The sequence below is a fragment of the Pieris napi genome, chromosome 11, assembly GCF_905475465.1.
Source record: "Pieris napi chromosome 11, ilPieNapi1.2, whole genome shotgun sequence".
NCBI lineage: Eukaryota > Metazoa > Arthropoda > Insecta > Lepidoptera > Pieridae > Pieris > Pieris napi.
Genome location: NC_062244.1, coordinates 9,903,401 through 9,919,162, shown reverse-complemented (window position 1 = coordinate 9,919,162; position 15,762 = coordinate 9,903,401). Strand labels below are relative to the sequence as shown.

The window sequence follows — 15,762 nt, the reverse complement described above, 5'->3', positions numbered from 1 at the left end:
GAAAAAAGTGTTCAGCTCACACCAAGAACAAAAAAGCTTATTAGCAAAAACGACAAACTGAAACAAAAGCTACAAGAAAAACAAAAAAAAATACGTAGATTAGCAGCAAAAAATAAAAGACAGGCTCTAAAAATAGTCACCCTGAAAGACGTTCTACATGAAATTCATTCAAGACCGGGATTGAAAGATCACTACAGTGATGTTACTATGGCATGCAGTAATGAATTAATACATAATTTAATTAACCGGGTTAATGACAAAAAATGTGGTAAAGTGCAGTCTTCGTGTAAAGAAGATATAACGATTCTATCGAACTCAAAATTGACTACTGACCAGCAAATTAATACATCTTTGACATATAATAAAATAACAAAGGAGTTTTCATTATCTCAAGAAACCGAAAAAGATAATGATTTTGATGACTTATATATACCTCACAATGAAGACACACTATCAAAAACTATAAAAAATGTCGTAGAGTATATAGCAGGGTTTGTCGTAAAAAAAAATAAAATTAAAATTTCTTGCGAAGAGTGCTGCAATGCGTTACAGTCCTCCCGTCAATGTAGTAGCCAAGAATCCTTCATAAACAAAAGAGACTTTTCATCTAAGGCTGATCAAGGCTTTTTAACATACCCTTCAAAAGATGTGATACAACTTTGTCTAAAAATAGAAAAATTTATTCGTGAAAATAAAAAAATCACTCAAGCTATTGGGAAATCTACAATTTGCAAAGCGGTACTTCTTATATTAGAAGATAATTCCGGCTTATTTTCGAGTTTGGAAAACCACAATTTGGACCAAGATATTTTAAGTGGTCATAGGTATTTAATAATGAAATACGTTATAGAAATTTACTTTGACATTCGACTTACGTATGAATGTAAACTTAATAATTTAGGAAAGGAAACTGTAAGGAACCAGTTTAATAAGATTGTTCTGTTTAAAGGTCAATAAATTAAGAAGCAATGAAAAAAGTTGTTTTTTTTATTATTGCATTTTTTTTACATAATGTCATAATTATAATCTGGACAAAAACAGTCTATGGAACAACTTTCTCCAAGGGTCGAACATCTAACTTCAATAAGTTATCGATAGTCCTCCAAAGTAAAAGGTACATCACTAGCTAATGCACACACTGACAAATCAAAATTGGTCACGCTTTATCGAGCTGCCAGTTCGTCTATACGCCAGTATATACTAAGTCTATGGTTTTTTCTGTAATCATACCAAAAACAATAGAAACCAGACTTTACAAAATTTAACAAGAACAATGTTTTTGAATACGATTATGTTAAATTAGCTAAGTTACGACTCAGCTAAGCCCTGACTTTTACATTAGCTTTTCTGAATATCAGCATCGTCTCGACAATGAATGTAATCCTAAGACCGCAACAGCATCAATAATACCTAGTTTGAACAGAAACGGACATGCAAAACAAGCATTTAGTCCGTTACCATCTTGCAACCGTTAATTTTTATGATGCAACCATTCAAATCCAAAAGGTAACGGACGAAAATATTGTTAAAGTCATAAATGCCCATTTTGTTCCTTTGGCGGCTCGTAAAACGACCTTCGTTAATATTTGGTATTTAAACAATGAAAGCGACGGGTTGACTATAGGACAATACCCGCCAAAATATTTAGCAAACAAGATGAAATTACTTAACAGTTATTGCAAGGGTTCGTTTGTTGGTTTTTTATGCAACTTTATGATGGAGAAAGGCGTGCGATCGACACACTTCTCAAAAGAGCCGCAATAAAAGGCTATTTTTTTAGTTTTAGCTTTCTCTTAGGAGCTAATTACGATAACCTCTTTATTAACCATGATTAGGATAGACTAAAATTCATAAACAAATTTTTTGTAAACACCAAACAATAGAACATCCTAATTGTACTTATATCTTGAACACCCCGCTTTCAGAAATATTAAAAAGCAGATAAAAAGCAAATAAAAACATACGCATTATGAAAAACATTTTGCATGCATTAAGTAATAATAAAAAAAAGTGTTAAATTTTGACACCTTAGTAATTTAAATATTTGTTATATCAGCGCATCTCGATTCGGAAGAATGTTGCACCTGCACACACCAAATCGCTGTATGAAAATCACGATTCTGGCGTAATTACACACCTTCCAATCTCGTAACGTGGTAAATGCGTTATAAAAAATACACGGGGCGAAAACAAACATTAGTTTTTTACGATAATCGCTTGGCGTCGCGTCGGTGATACATTTTCGGATCGCTTCGTGTTAGGTTATAATTTCTTCGCGCCAATGCAAAAAGTGTTATATCATAATTTTACATGTCAAATCACTGGTCCTGATACCAAATTAATTCACACGTGTTTCTTCCGGTCTGCCCGTTCCAGGACAGAGAATGGCTGCAATTTTAATTTTAGTAATATACATAAATATATATTAAAATTAAACTTGTTTTATTACGTATACTAGATAAACTTACTTGTCTTGGTTTTTACTTTCATTACGTTATGAATATAAAAAATGCCAGCAATATAAAAAACCTCTACAACGTTTTGTTACGTAAACATTTGTTTTTTTTTTAATAAAAATATCATATACTTACTTTTATTTGTTTTAAGTCAACCTTCTGTGTCTCAGATATGACATCATTTAATTTTTTGTTGAGAGGGTAAAATTCAGAGACGAGAGTTAAAAACGTATAGGATTTTAAAATATGTGTTTCAAGGTTCCGATTAGAGCTAAGTCTAGTTTCTGAATCATAACCTAAGTCCTCATTTACTTTACGAGTGTTAAATTCGCAAAGAAAAGTCCATTCGTATCGGGGTTAAGTCTCGAGGTTAAAAAATGCTTGCAAGTAGCTTAATTCTAGTATTTTTTTAAATAAAACATGACATATTATCAAAATTTATTTGCGACTCGTTTACAAAAATACATTTATAAAATGATATACACATGGAATTATTATACTTAGGTATAAAATAAAACAATTTCATCAAATATTTAATAAAAGATGAGATTCAAATTAATATATGAATAAAAAAAAATACCGTTAAGAATTATTACTATTTACTTATTATTAGCTAAAGCACAGATTTCATTGGTACTTTCAAACTCTTGATAGTGATTCGATGCGATGTTAGCACCGCGCAACTTCAAGGCGCTACAGATGTTGAGAGTACTACCTGTATAGGCTATTTGACAATATTAAAAAAAAAAACAGGTTATTTATTAGGTTGTAGAATTTATACAAAACGTAATGTTAAATTTGGTTTGAATTTTTTTTTAATTCAACAAGCAAAAACACAACGTTTACAAACATGCTAGGGCATCGACTCTAAACCTGACCATTTTGTGTCACGTGGCTGACGAATAGAAATCAATATTGTAAATTATGGATTTTTACTAAATAATTCACTATCTACAAGTTACTCCATTATTCTTACTGTCAAATTTCCTACAAAAACTTCGAGTGTCGGAATCGCGATCACTATTGCGAGGCCGCGTCCCTGTTACGTACATTAAGTACGGGCTTTCTATGTATATTATATCTCTCAGGTCGAAGCTCATCAGTTCTGTCAAATATATTAATACAATTCCAACGATAAGATCGAAAAGTTTTTACATAATTTTTGCCCGTGTTTGGCAGAATTAATTCACTGTAGAAATACGGAGAGAAAAATGTACTCCTTGTTATTAGGCAACATATTATACCTAACGCCAACATAGGCGAAGGTAACATAATAAGCGCCGTGAATTAATATATTTTGCAGCAAAATTAATTAGTTAGGGCACTGGTACAAAGGTTAAGGCTCTCAAACAAAACCCTTGTTGTTCGATCACGTATTCGTATCAATCGAGACGCAAAACTGTACAGACTTAGTATTTTATCTAAAACCTTTAATCGTTTTTAATTACCTAATTTGTGTAAATTGTATACAATTCTAGTATTAAATAAAAAAAAAGCAAAAATCTAATAAATATAAGTACCTACTGATAATATTTGACACCGCTCCGTGGTCGGAACTTACCGGAAACAGGAATACAATACGAACGAAAAAATTATATTATGTATGATCGTCATGTTCGTTCTCATACTTATTTTTTAATTAAAATCGTAAAAATATTTGTTTGACGCTTTATGATATTGTTAAATAAGTATTGGGATACTATAAATTACCTTAATGTAATGGAATGGTGAAAATCAGCTAAGGACCCTATGGATCGCATTAAATGAAACTTTAGTGTAATAAAGAAAATTGTACTAGACAAGAGTAAAACGCAGGAACGATATTTTCTTCCAGTATACAATATTTCTTAATATATTTGATTTATGTAATTAATTTTTGATATGTTTTGACCGAAATGTAGGCTGTTTTTAAGTTTATATTCATTAGTTTATGAAAATATAGTTCCCTTGTGTTTGGTAAATTCAGAGAAACAATTATTAGCCCATATAGTTTTGGCAACTTTGGCAAATCCTAAATTTGATATTTCTTTGATATGAATAACATAAATTAAATATACATATTCTTGTATTCTGAAGTTATAAGTGTCATGTCACTGCCTTTGGCTTATAAGTTAAATGTTTGGATTAATTAAAAGCTAAAATAAATTAGAATCAACAGCCGTTGTAAAATACAATTGTTATTTGTACCAAGTGTAGATTTAGTCTAATTAATATCTGTGTGATCTGTCATTACTTGACAGTTCGAATTAGCTTAGTATCGATTTTGTCTTAGCATTGTCAGTGTCAAACATAGTACAAATATGTTTGTCAAATGTTTGACAGCTCAACACCAGTTTCAACTATCGAACTTCAAAAAAACAATTTTTTTTTCGTTTCGAAATACGGACCTATAATTATTAATTTGCGTTTAAATTATATGATCTGAAAAATAGCAAATTACTTAAAATAGTAATCATGACATAATAAATTCAAACTCTTATAATAACATTAGAGGGTAGTAGCATAAATATTTTCTTGATGTTTATACTACCAGGGACAATATTTGTAGTTTCTTATAAACTTCATTATTTCACAGTAGATGCGTCTTGCGAAATACAGTCGGCTTGCCATGCGTATAGACAATTTTATCGCGTTTCAGTTTTTTTCCTATAGTAACAGTAGTCTATGCGGAAAGAGAACCGGCGTGGCAGTATTGCGTTGTTTTCATATTAATCAAGACGATTATCCAACTTTAATGACGTAAGTGTTGTCAACATAAAAAAAAAGTATTTAGCAACTTTCACGACACTTACTGTTCACAGACTATCATATAAGTACTACAAAATAGTTCTGTCAAAAAAATCTAATTTTTACCGACTTTCGACGTAAACAAAAATAGAAAAATTCTAGAACGCGTCCAAAGCGGGCAGATATCTAAATTATTATCGCTACCTTGACCCTGATAGTATTTACAAAATTAAAAAAAATTACATAAGTTTTTTATAAGTGACACGTTCGCCATTAATCACAGTCGTTCGTTTAATACTTATTTCAAAATTATATAAAAAGCTAAAGCTACAAAAAGGAATCAATTGTTAAATACGCATATAGTATCATAACTGACTTTTAAAAACTCATAATTCATCGTAATTTAAATTAAGATTTCGATTTTTTAATTATTAATAACTACATCGTTTTAAGAGTACAAATATAATCAGGTAACTTAAATGGAATGCGGTTTTATCGCTAATAAGCAATTTGTTCCAGGCAACTCTAGAAAGAACCCCTAAAAATCCTAGATTTTTTTGCTTCAAAGGGTGATTATCAGATGAAATCTAACTTAATCCTTAAATATTTTATATTATTAAACAATGTTCCCAAACTTGACTGAGTGTTAATTTGGCATTAGTTTGATCCTAAACTGTCAATTTGGTAAGCGTCAAGGCCAAAGAACTTAACTTTTTCTTTAAAAAAAGTATCTTAATATCGAGAACAAAATAGCATTGTTTTTCAATTTGTAAAGTGGAAGTTTTTTAAATACCTGTTTATAAATGTACTTAAACAAGTTCGTTTTTATTATTGGTGAAGAATGTGAAGAATTTATTTCATTTTGAAGTTGGTTAATACTCTAAAAGGCACAATAACAAACCACTAAGAAAATTCATAAAACATTTCAGCATCAGCATATATCTTTAAAGAACATCATATAACTCATAATTACATTATAATAAATTAGCAAATTATATTTTATAGTGCAAAATTATCGGCATTAAAAAAACAATGGGAAAGACTTTATACTAAGAATTACATATTTCATAACTGCCAAAATTAATTATTTTTTCAATTAAATTTCATAAGTAAATAACAAATTTGTTGTATAATTGTTAAAATTCAAAATAAAAATCGTTATTATAGTTACATTTTCATGGTTCAATAGCACCAAATTGTTTAACTATTTTTTTCGAAATTCTAGCCAAATCACTTTTGACATAGTCAATGTCAGTTGTCAGTGTCAACTGTCACACCACGGTGTCCAAGTGTGATACAAGTATTTCCTAAGATTCGGGGAATAGTATACTCTCGACTGGAGCTGATGCTGTCATGTCGTCATCATCAGGCCGGGACCAATCCTGAAAGAGATTAATTTCTCACTTAATCTAGTATACAATAACTAAAAAAAGAATAAAACAAAAGATGTTGCGCTTTTTAAATTAATTTATAATCAAAGCGTAGTGATTATTGAAAATGGTTCAGTTTGTATTAGTTTGCAAAGGTTTTCTTTATGTTTAAAGTAAGCTGTATTTAGATTTTAGTAATAAAATATTACCTGTTCCTCAGTACTGGCAAAGAACAAATAGAAGAGATTCGCGCCAAGATCGATGGCGGCTGCTAAGTAGAACACTTCGCGCCACTGACCCAGTGTTTGCTGAAAATATAAATTATAATAAAAAAATAATTAAAATCATTTTTTATCTGAAATAAAATTCCACAGAATTAGCTTGAAGTAAGGCAACATCTAGGCCCTAGTATAAGCTGTTAAACAGCTAGTTCTAAATGAAGTCTGCTATAGAATGCTATAGGCCTGAGTTTAGAATTGAAAACGGGCGTTATATTTATCATCTCGCGTTTTTCAAGATATTCATTTTAATAATGCCTATGTGCTTTAGGTAACACTTTAAATGATTCATTTCGTGGTAAATTTATAAAAAGCTATTTCTTAGACTAGGATGGTTTCTTTGGATTAAAAAAATGTGTGCGTGTACTAGGTGTACACACGTAAGAAGTGAAACTTCTTTATGACCTTAGTTTTCGAAAAATGATCTACTATATGCAACTTAACGAAATTGGTTAAATAAAGTTTAACAAAAGGCTTTTATTATCATAGACATGAATACAAATACAATTATTTCATTTTACCTTATTACTACTAAGATTGTTACAGAATTTCATTAATTGTAATAGAATTATTACTATCATTGTTATCGTTATTATATATTTTTGTTATTAATGGCTTCGAATCTCTTCGGATCAACCGTGGTAGGGACAAGAAAATGATGGCGCGTAAACGAAAAACGTGACGATTTGCTACAAAATTTCTCCCATACTTCGATAAAAAATTCATTCTAACGCCGATAAAGAAGTTTGACTTCAAAAAGCAACATGGCGCGTAACCGAAGAACGTGACGATTTGCTATAAAATTTCTCCCATACGTCGATAAAGAACTTTCATTCCAACGCCGATAAAGAGGTTCGACTTCAAAAAACAACATGGCGCGTAACCGAAAAATGTGACGCGTAACGAAAAAATGTTACACTAAATTTTTTTCCAACCCCGATAAAGAAGTTTCACTTCAATAAATTTTTAATATTCATACGATATATTTGGGAATTGCCACTGTCGAGGAAGACATAAAAAGATTAACCGTACGATACAAAAGGAGACTTCATAACATGAACCCCCTAGCTTCGGGCCTCTTGGAAACGACGGACAGTGTGTATCGGCTGAAAAGGGCGAAACTTGCCGCAGTCTGATAGTTTACGATTTGCGTTCCCTAATGTCATCATTTCATAAAATCTGATAAAAGAATACTTAGACCTGTTTCCTCTTTCCTTTCTACTTCTAGTTATGGTTTTAAGTTATTGAATATTTACTTCTTCAAACAAAGGTAGGGTTTTTGCTTGTACGTAAATTTTATCTATATTTTTAGTAAAATCAACGACCTTCGTCGAAGGCGGCGTTCTCTTGTCTCATAGGTCAATACTGACGATGATGATGATGGATTTTAAGTAAGTAATCACAGGATCATATGATTACTTTCATCTCATACTTTTTTAGGATAGAATTCAACACAATTTTGGACACGCCTCAAGTAAAATTGAGATTTAATTGATGATTTCATGTAAGTCCGCGACACACTATACCATGACATACAACTCTTCTATCTGTCAAAATTTATTTAACAGTTGGGAGTAGGCTAAAGCTTTACTTAAATATGAAGAAAATAGCAATAAATTTTTAGAATATAACCTCTTAATTTTATAAACAATGGATCGATTTAGTAAATCGTATTTTTTTTAAAATATAGACGACAATATCTCGTAATGTCACAGATTAGAGAGAAAACACAGACTACAAACTTAATTATGAGTAAGTGACATCTATAAGGCGCGAAATTTAAATTATCATAACAATACCTGTTCAGAGCTGATGATTTGTCCAATCACATATGGTGCCATGAACCCGCAGATATTGCTGGCCGCGTTCGTTATACCATACATTGTACCAGCAAACTGCGGCGATAGGTCCATATGGTTCATTTGGTTACCTATATGAAAAACGAAGTTTAATTTCATAATAATAAAAAAATTTGTTGGATCAGTGTTCGAATCCCGTAACCGTTTTACAAGTTTCGGATAGTTTCGTATAAGGGCGTCTAAAATCTAAACAAAACGACACGTTTCAGCAGGTTTTTGTTGATTACATTACTCACAAAAATATGTAATTAAAAAGAAAACATGTAATATGTTACACATAGGTTATAAGTTAATATGTGCAATGTATAAAGCTAAATGTTTTTTTTATAGCTTTACAATTTATTGCATTTTTATTTTAATAGATAAAACTGAGGAGGTATATAATAGTTGACCTATATGACCGATTATAAAACCTACTGATAACCTAGACTAGATAAAACCTATAAGTATAACTAAATTATTACATACTATTTGTTTTTATATTTTACTTCAATCTTATAATGAAACTATCCGAAATAATTACATAACCGTAACCGTATCCAAAACCGATATAATTTTATTCCTATATAGATCCGTATCCAGATCCGAAATATCATATCCATCACATCTCTAATTTATATCAATACGTAAATAGCTTCCGTGTGCTAGAAATGTCTAGATAAATCTGCTTCTTAATACATTTTAACTATAATTTAGAAAGATTTATGTATTTCAGTCAATTTACATAAAACCATAATGATACACCAAAATCAGCTCAATATTTAATTTTTCAAGGTTTACGACTCACTTCTGCCCTTGCAAATCAAGGGCGGGGAACGGGTCGCGAGTTTTAATAAAAATGATTAAATAATGAAATCTGAGGGATCCCAAATAGGGTTGTAGACGTACTGTATTATTATTAAACATTGTATAATTACCAGCATACACTGCGCCACCAAACGCTGATGTTATACTCAGCAGCAGCATGACAGCAATCCTGTCGCAGCCAGCCCATGCGATGCCCAACAAACCGAAAGCGGGGACAAAGGCCGCTTAAAATGATAGCACAGTTAAAAATCAAAATCATATTGGTAACTATACTCTGATTTTTAATTCCGTAGAATTCTGACAGCCATAATTTTTTGACATTTCAGAGATTACAAACCTTTTTGGCCGGGCACATTTTTTAATTTCAATACAAGTCAATATCTGACTCTATACAAACATTTTGTTTGTTAGTGAATGTATCCATTTTATTAAGTGCGGTGCTCAACATTAAAAGTGCTTTTACGGCGACTGATAATTACGTCACAAACAGTAAAAAACGCATAAGTAAAGATAACATTTTTTTTAAAGGTTTACTAAACCTGGAATTAGTAGGCAGTGATAAAAAAAATAATTAAAGTTAATTCGATATATTGTTCGTGATATTGAAATATTTCTTATCTTTGTATTAGGTCACTTGAGTAAATAATTATTAAAATTTACCTTTTTGTAGGTAAAACATAAAAATACGTAGCATTTTATTTTATTGGCCTAAAATGGGTCAAATTTGTCCCTTTTCGGTGAAGAACTCTTTTAGTTGCAAAATTTATGAAATGTCAGAATTCTACGTAATTAAAAATCATAGTATATGTACACTTATGAACGTTAATATAATAATAAATTATAAAATTAAAACACGTTTTTCGTCGAATATCGTAGAACTTCAAAACCTATCTGTGTGTCTTTATTTTACCGAAAAAACTAAGAATGTCTAACACGATATTTAACGGACTGACAGTAAGGTATAGTTACCAAAAAAACATTGTTTCTCTCGGTTTTTAACAGTTTGTAATAAAATACGAGACAAACACCGAGATAGTATCACTAGAATAATATTAAAATCTTTTATTTGTATCAAAATTCAGTGATTCGCTTAAGAAAGTTACTAGCTTGTTATTGTTGTTGTTATTTATGAAGTCAGTGAAATATTTAGCTTACCAACAGTGTTCCACAGCTTCATACTGTTAAGTCGCGAGATCCAGCCCTTGGCTAACACCCAGTCAGCAAAAATACTGATTAAAATACCCGCGATCCATGCGGTTAAGTACGGAAGCGCTGATAAGCGCGCGTTCTGAAATAAATATGGTTTAACATTTTATAGTATTAAACTATAAGGATGCATAAAAGATGGAGGGAAGCAAGGGATAATGTACAAAGAAGGTAAGAGAATGGTACCCTAGGGATGTAAAAAGAAGTAAGGGAAGAAATATGAGGTGTTCAGAGGATGAAAAATAATAGCCGGAGTAAAATGATTAACAGAAGCGAGGCGACAGATGTAAATGGCGACTTTTGGAGACCTTTTTAAAGAAGCTGACTAGTTGCCAAATAACAGAAAAAGTAAATAAATCTCTTCTAGTGGAGCACTTTATAAGATAAGTAAAGCCGTTAAGCATGACGTATTTCTCGAGCTCTGTACTTCGAGAGCAAACAACGTCTATGGTGAAATCAATTTATTACTACCAAATGTGCATTTGAAATAATCTAATCTTTATTGTAGTTATGGGTCACTATTTTGGTTATAATGGATTGCACATAAGACAGATATATATATGTCACCGTAAAATTGTAAATACCGTTCGATTGTAATCTATCTCGCGAGATTATAAACTGTCGAAAGATTGTGAACCTTAACGTATTGCTTACAATTTAACGTATATTCGGTTCGTATTATTCGGTAGATTGTAATCTATGTATCTTATTACAATTTTACGGTGACATATATACTGTGGCGAGCTTTTTTGTATGACTATTTAAGATAAACTTCCCATCACATATTACATATATGTTGTAACTCTAGCGGTTTTGGCAGCGCACGCCAGAATAGCTCTCAGATGGTAGATTTTTTCCTACTTACTTGATATTTTGGAAAATCTGGATCTTTATAAATTGTATGTGTTATTCTGATGTATAAGCTACAATATTATTGTAAAGTTTCAATAAAATTCATTCAGTAGTTTTTACGTGAAAGAATAACAAACATCCGTCAATTCAAATTTCGCGTTTTTAATTAGTAGGATTATACTTACTGACACAATATCGAAATGCAGAATATTATTCATATATGTAGGCAATTCCGTTAGCTGAGTATAGAACAGCCATGACTGCCCACACTGGGCTATTAATATTGCCCATAATGGAAGACAGGTGAGGAATTTAAACCATGGTATTGACATAGAGGATTTTTCTTCCTGGAAATATAATACGGAATATAAAACAAAAGAAATAACTTATTATATTTTTTGGTAAATTAGGTGTTAGGTACGAAGAGACTGGGAGAAACCTATTTAATACTTTTTAACAAGTAATTTGAAGGTTTTGTAAGATTAGGAGATACAGATACGCAACATTTATGTACCATAGGTATCCCTACCAGAGACCAGTATAAAAAAAATAGCTTTATTCATACAATTAAATAAGTAAATCAGTGGCGCTAAAACCTTTTTAGGTCTGGGCCTCAGACTTGTGTGTCTCTTTCATTATCATTTGTCAACCTAATAGGCAAGGAGGTGATCAGCCTCTTGTACCTGACGCACACCGTCGAACTTTAAATAGGCACACAGAAAAGTCTATTGGGTTACAGCCGGGGTCGAACCTACGATCTCAGGGCTGGGAGTCGCACGCTGAAACCACTAGGGCAACACTCCTCTAACGTTCTTATAATTATTAGTAAATAATCTTAAATGGAAATCTGTCTGGCTTAAAAAATATGGGGTTTGACCCAAGTCTTTTAAAGAAATCAAATTCAAGTACCGAATTAACTACTTGGGCGATTGGCATTTAGCATTTCTGGCAATTAAATTTACTAAATTATAATATATAATTGATACAGCTGTGTCCTAAATTGAAATCTGTTTCATTTAGATAATGACTAATCACTATTGAGACAATGCCCGCCGTTACATAGAGTAATAACAAAGATATACCTTCCATTTAACAGAAAATATCAAAAGATCCCCCAGTTTTGAGATGAAGAGCTAATGACAGTAAGAATTAATAATAAAAATTTATTAATCATAGAAAATTCTGGTAAATAATATGTGGTTTTGTTTTTATAAAAAAAATAATATATAAAAACAGTGTTAACACACAAAATGACTTTACTGTAATTTGGAGTATTGTACACACACATTGCTCATAGCCGTGGAATATTTATTATCATTTAGAATTATCTTGTCAATAACAACTGCATAAGGTTTAGGTTTGATAACATATTGATTATGAAGTTATTTATGTTTTCTACGTATAAACTCTCTTCAAAATTATGATCTATGTACTTCCAGTTGCTTTAATGATTTTTTATCCACAATTTGTATTATTTAAGTTAAAATAGTTTTGCAATTTTTCATAGACTATATATTATTTCCCTTATGATGGTTAATTAGAGGTGAGACTATTTGTTATACATAACAACAAATTTATTTCAAATAGTATTACCTGTGGTCCAATAGAGTATGTGATATATTCAACCTCTTTTGGACATATCCTAGGATGCCTTTGTGGTGAATCATAGACCAAAAACATCCAAGCTATAAACCAAACAATGCCGAGTCCACCAAAGAGGTAGAAGCAAAGAGGCCAACCTCCTCCAAACTGAAGAGTGCACAGCCATCCAGATATTGGTAGTGATATTACCGTACCTATGTTTGAACCTTGAAAACAATATTTAGTCTTATAAAGTATAATTATATTATACAACCTAATTTAAATGTAATAAATATAATTGTTATTGATGGTTGTGGAGTAAATTTTGGTCATAATGACTACAATGTGTTCAAAATGTGACCACCTTAACAAAAATAACATTTAAATCACTTAGCGCATCTAGTTAATAATTATTTTAGATCTAAAATAGAAAAGAGGTCAACCTAGCTAATGAAATTACATTACTTAACCTTGAATTTTATTGTATATTAGTATATTTGCGATTTAGAGCAAATGTTAAATTTTATGATATACACATAATATGTATTAATTAAAATTATCAATAGATTCTTAATAGACCCAAATACCTATGTTGCCTATATAAGTTTATTGTTTTGGATTTGTATAATAAAATCTTAAGAATACTTTAAAACAATGATGAGAATTGTGTCAACATTTTTTGATTCTCTTTACAAGAATCTCATAATTAATTGGTGATAATATTTATTGCATGCAATAAATAACCTTGGGTTATAAATGTTAACTGTCCCAGTATCACACAATTAATTAACTGAGATAAAATTAATATGATCCTATTGAGTGGGTGTGTATGGATTTTAATCTTATTTACTATTTCAAATTTTAAAATATATAAATGAATTTCTACTAAAAAGTACTATGGGGCACCCAAATTAAATCTTAGAAATACTAATAAGGTAAATAATTTCTCATCAGTAATGGTATTCTTCAGCTTCACTTACCAGCATAAACATAGGCAGCAAATTTGGATCTTTCTAGAGGAGGTATCCACCGAGCAAGCATTGCATGCATAGCTGGATAAGTGACACCTTCCCCAAGACCTTCTAATACTCGAACAACTATGAAGAATTTAAAGTCTATAAATGCAGCTATTGGACTTAAAATAGTAAATATGGCTGTCAATAATACACCAATGCCATATACTAATTTGCCACCAAATATTTCCGCTATTCTACCACCTGGCACCTGGAAAAGTGTGATCAATATATAAGCATGCAAATCTAAAGTTAAAAGTTAAATTATTAAAAAGTGATGATATGCACACCTGTGTTAAAACATAGCCATAGAAAAAGGAACCTAGAATTATACTTTGTTGTTCAGCCGTCCAGTTGAAGTCACCTGGTCTCTGAAAGAAAATTAATTATGCTGTTATTTTATTAAGATCTACATTCACTTACTGTAACCATACTTACTACTGCTCGCATTGCAATAATAATTGAATTGCAATAGACAATAGTGTATCTACAAATCATCTTTTTACCATTTTTATCTAATTTGATATAAAAGGTAGCAGTTAAAATAAAAATTACATACAGTAGGTGTTGAATCATTGGAAGCTGGTGAGGCTGGACACACATCTACTGTTTCATTGGTAGGTGTGGGGACTGTTGAATTAATCATAGCCACAATAGCTACTGATAGATTCACCCTCATTGCATATACATTGGCAAATCCTAAGAAGCCCATAATGCCAAGCACAGTTCGGCATTTGATCCATCCTGTAGTTTCCTCAACTATAAAATTAAAACTTTTTGTAAAAACTTAAATAATAACAGTGTTAAACTTTAGACATTTAATTTGCAAGGAGTTGATAATATTTTTAAAATGGCATATACAAACTTCTATAACATTACTTTCACCTTATTAGACTATTCATTATAATAATAGTAGTAATATTTATAGGTCTTTGACATTATTCAAAAAGTAGGTCGCGCAAATTAAAAAAAAAACGAGGATATCTCTTATTTCCTATTCTATAGGTAAACTAATAAGGAGTCAAAATTACCTGTATCTGGTTGTACCAAAGTTCTACGACTGCTAGTAACATCGTTTTCAATGTCCTCATTTAATATAGGGCTTTCGTCTATTGGCAATGACATAGTTTAATAATGCTTACACATTCCCAATTATTAAAACTGCTCGATAAGAAATCGAAAATTAACCCATAAAACTATTGGTGGCTTTGCCTAAAATAATACAGCGGAAGATAAAAATGACTCATAACACTGGATAATAACAAAGGAATCAGTTTCAATAACTTTGGCGAAACAATCACAAAAACTACGTGATGTATATTATTGTCATATTGTCTAACAATTAACATTTAACAATGCAATTGATATTTGATACATATAGCTGACATCTATTAAAGCATTGCCAATTGTCAAATGCTTACACCGATTACATAAACCAATAGCTTCGGACGGTTCCAAATGGCCACCATACCGCTGAAAATCAGCAAATTTTGAACTGAAACGTATGGCATGGTGATTTTCGTAAATTGGCTGCAAGACGACGATTATATGTGCAAAAATTTGCCTGGTAGAATAATAAAAGTTGAAATTTTTTATTTTGATGCTTCAATGAT

General features: G+C 31.1%; 1 protein-coding gene across 1 annotated transcript; it reads right to left on the bottom strand.

Annotated features, from left to right (window-relative positions):
- Positions 1-5,906: 5,906 nt before the first annotated feature.
- LOC125053631 (sialin) lies at positions 5,907-15,491 on the bottom strand. Its single transcript, XM_047655078.1, has 11 exons — positions 15,181-15,491; positions 14,709-14,908; positions 14,440-14,520; positions 14,117-14,360; positions 13,149-13,363; positions 11,741-11,902; positions 10,653-10,785; positions 9,608-9,721; positions 8,631-8,761; positions 6,763-6,861; positions 5,907-6,565 (listed from the first exon to the last, which is right to left on the bottom strand). Exons 1-11 carry the CDS (start codon positions 15,272-15,274, stop codon positions 6,491-6,493), a joined length of 1,548 nt encoding a protein of 515 aa, XP_047511034.1. The 5' UTR covers positions 15,275-15,491; the 3' UTR covers positions 5,907-6,490.
- Positions 15,492-15,762: the final 271 nt, after the last annotated feature.

What these genes read in the sequence shown, in the direction of transcription:
- LOC125053631 (XM_047655078.1), bottom strand. Translation starts at nt 15,274, where the DNA reads ATGTCATTGCCAATAGACGAAAGCCCTATATTAAATGAGGACATTGAA. An exon ending in CCAATGATTCAACACCTACT is followed by an intron (nt 14,521 to 14,708) that starts GTATGTAATTTT and finishes ATTTTCTTTCAG; the next exon opens with AGACCAGGTGACTTCAACTG. An exon ending in AAATCATCAGCTCTGAACAG is followed by an intron (nt 6,862 to 8,630) that starts GTATTGTTATGA and finishes TTATATTTTCAG; the next exon opens with CAAACACTGGGTCAGTGGCG.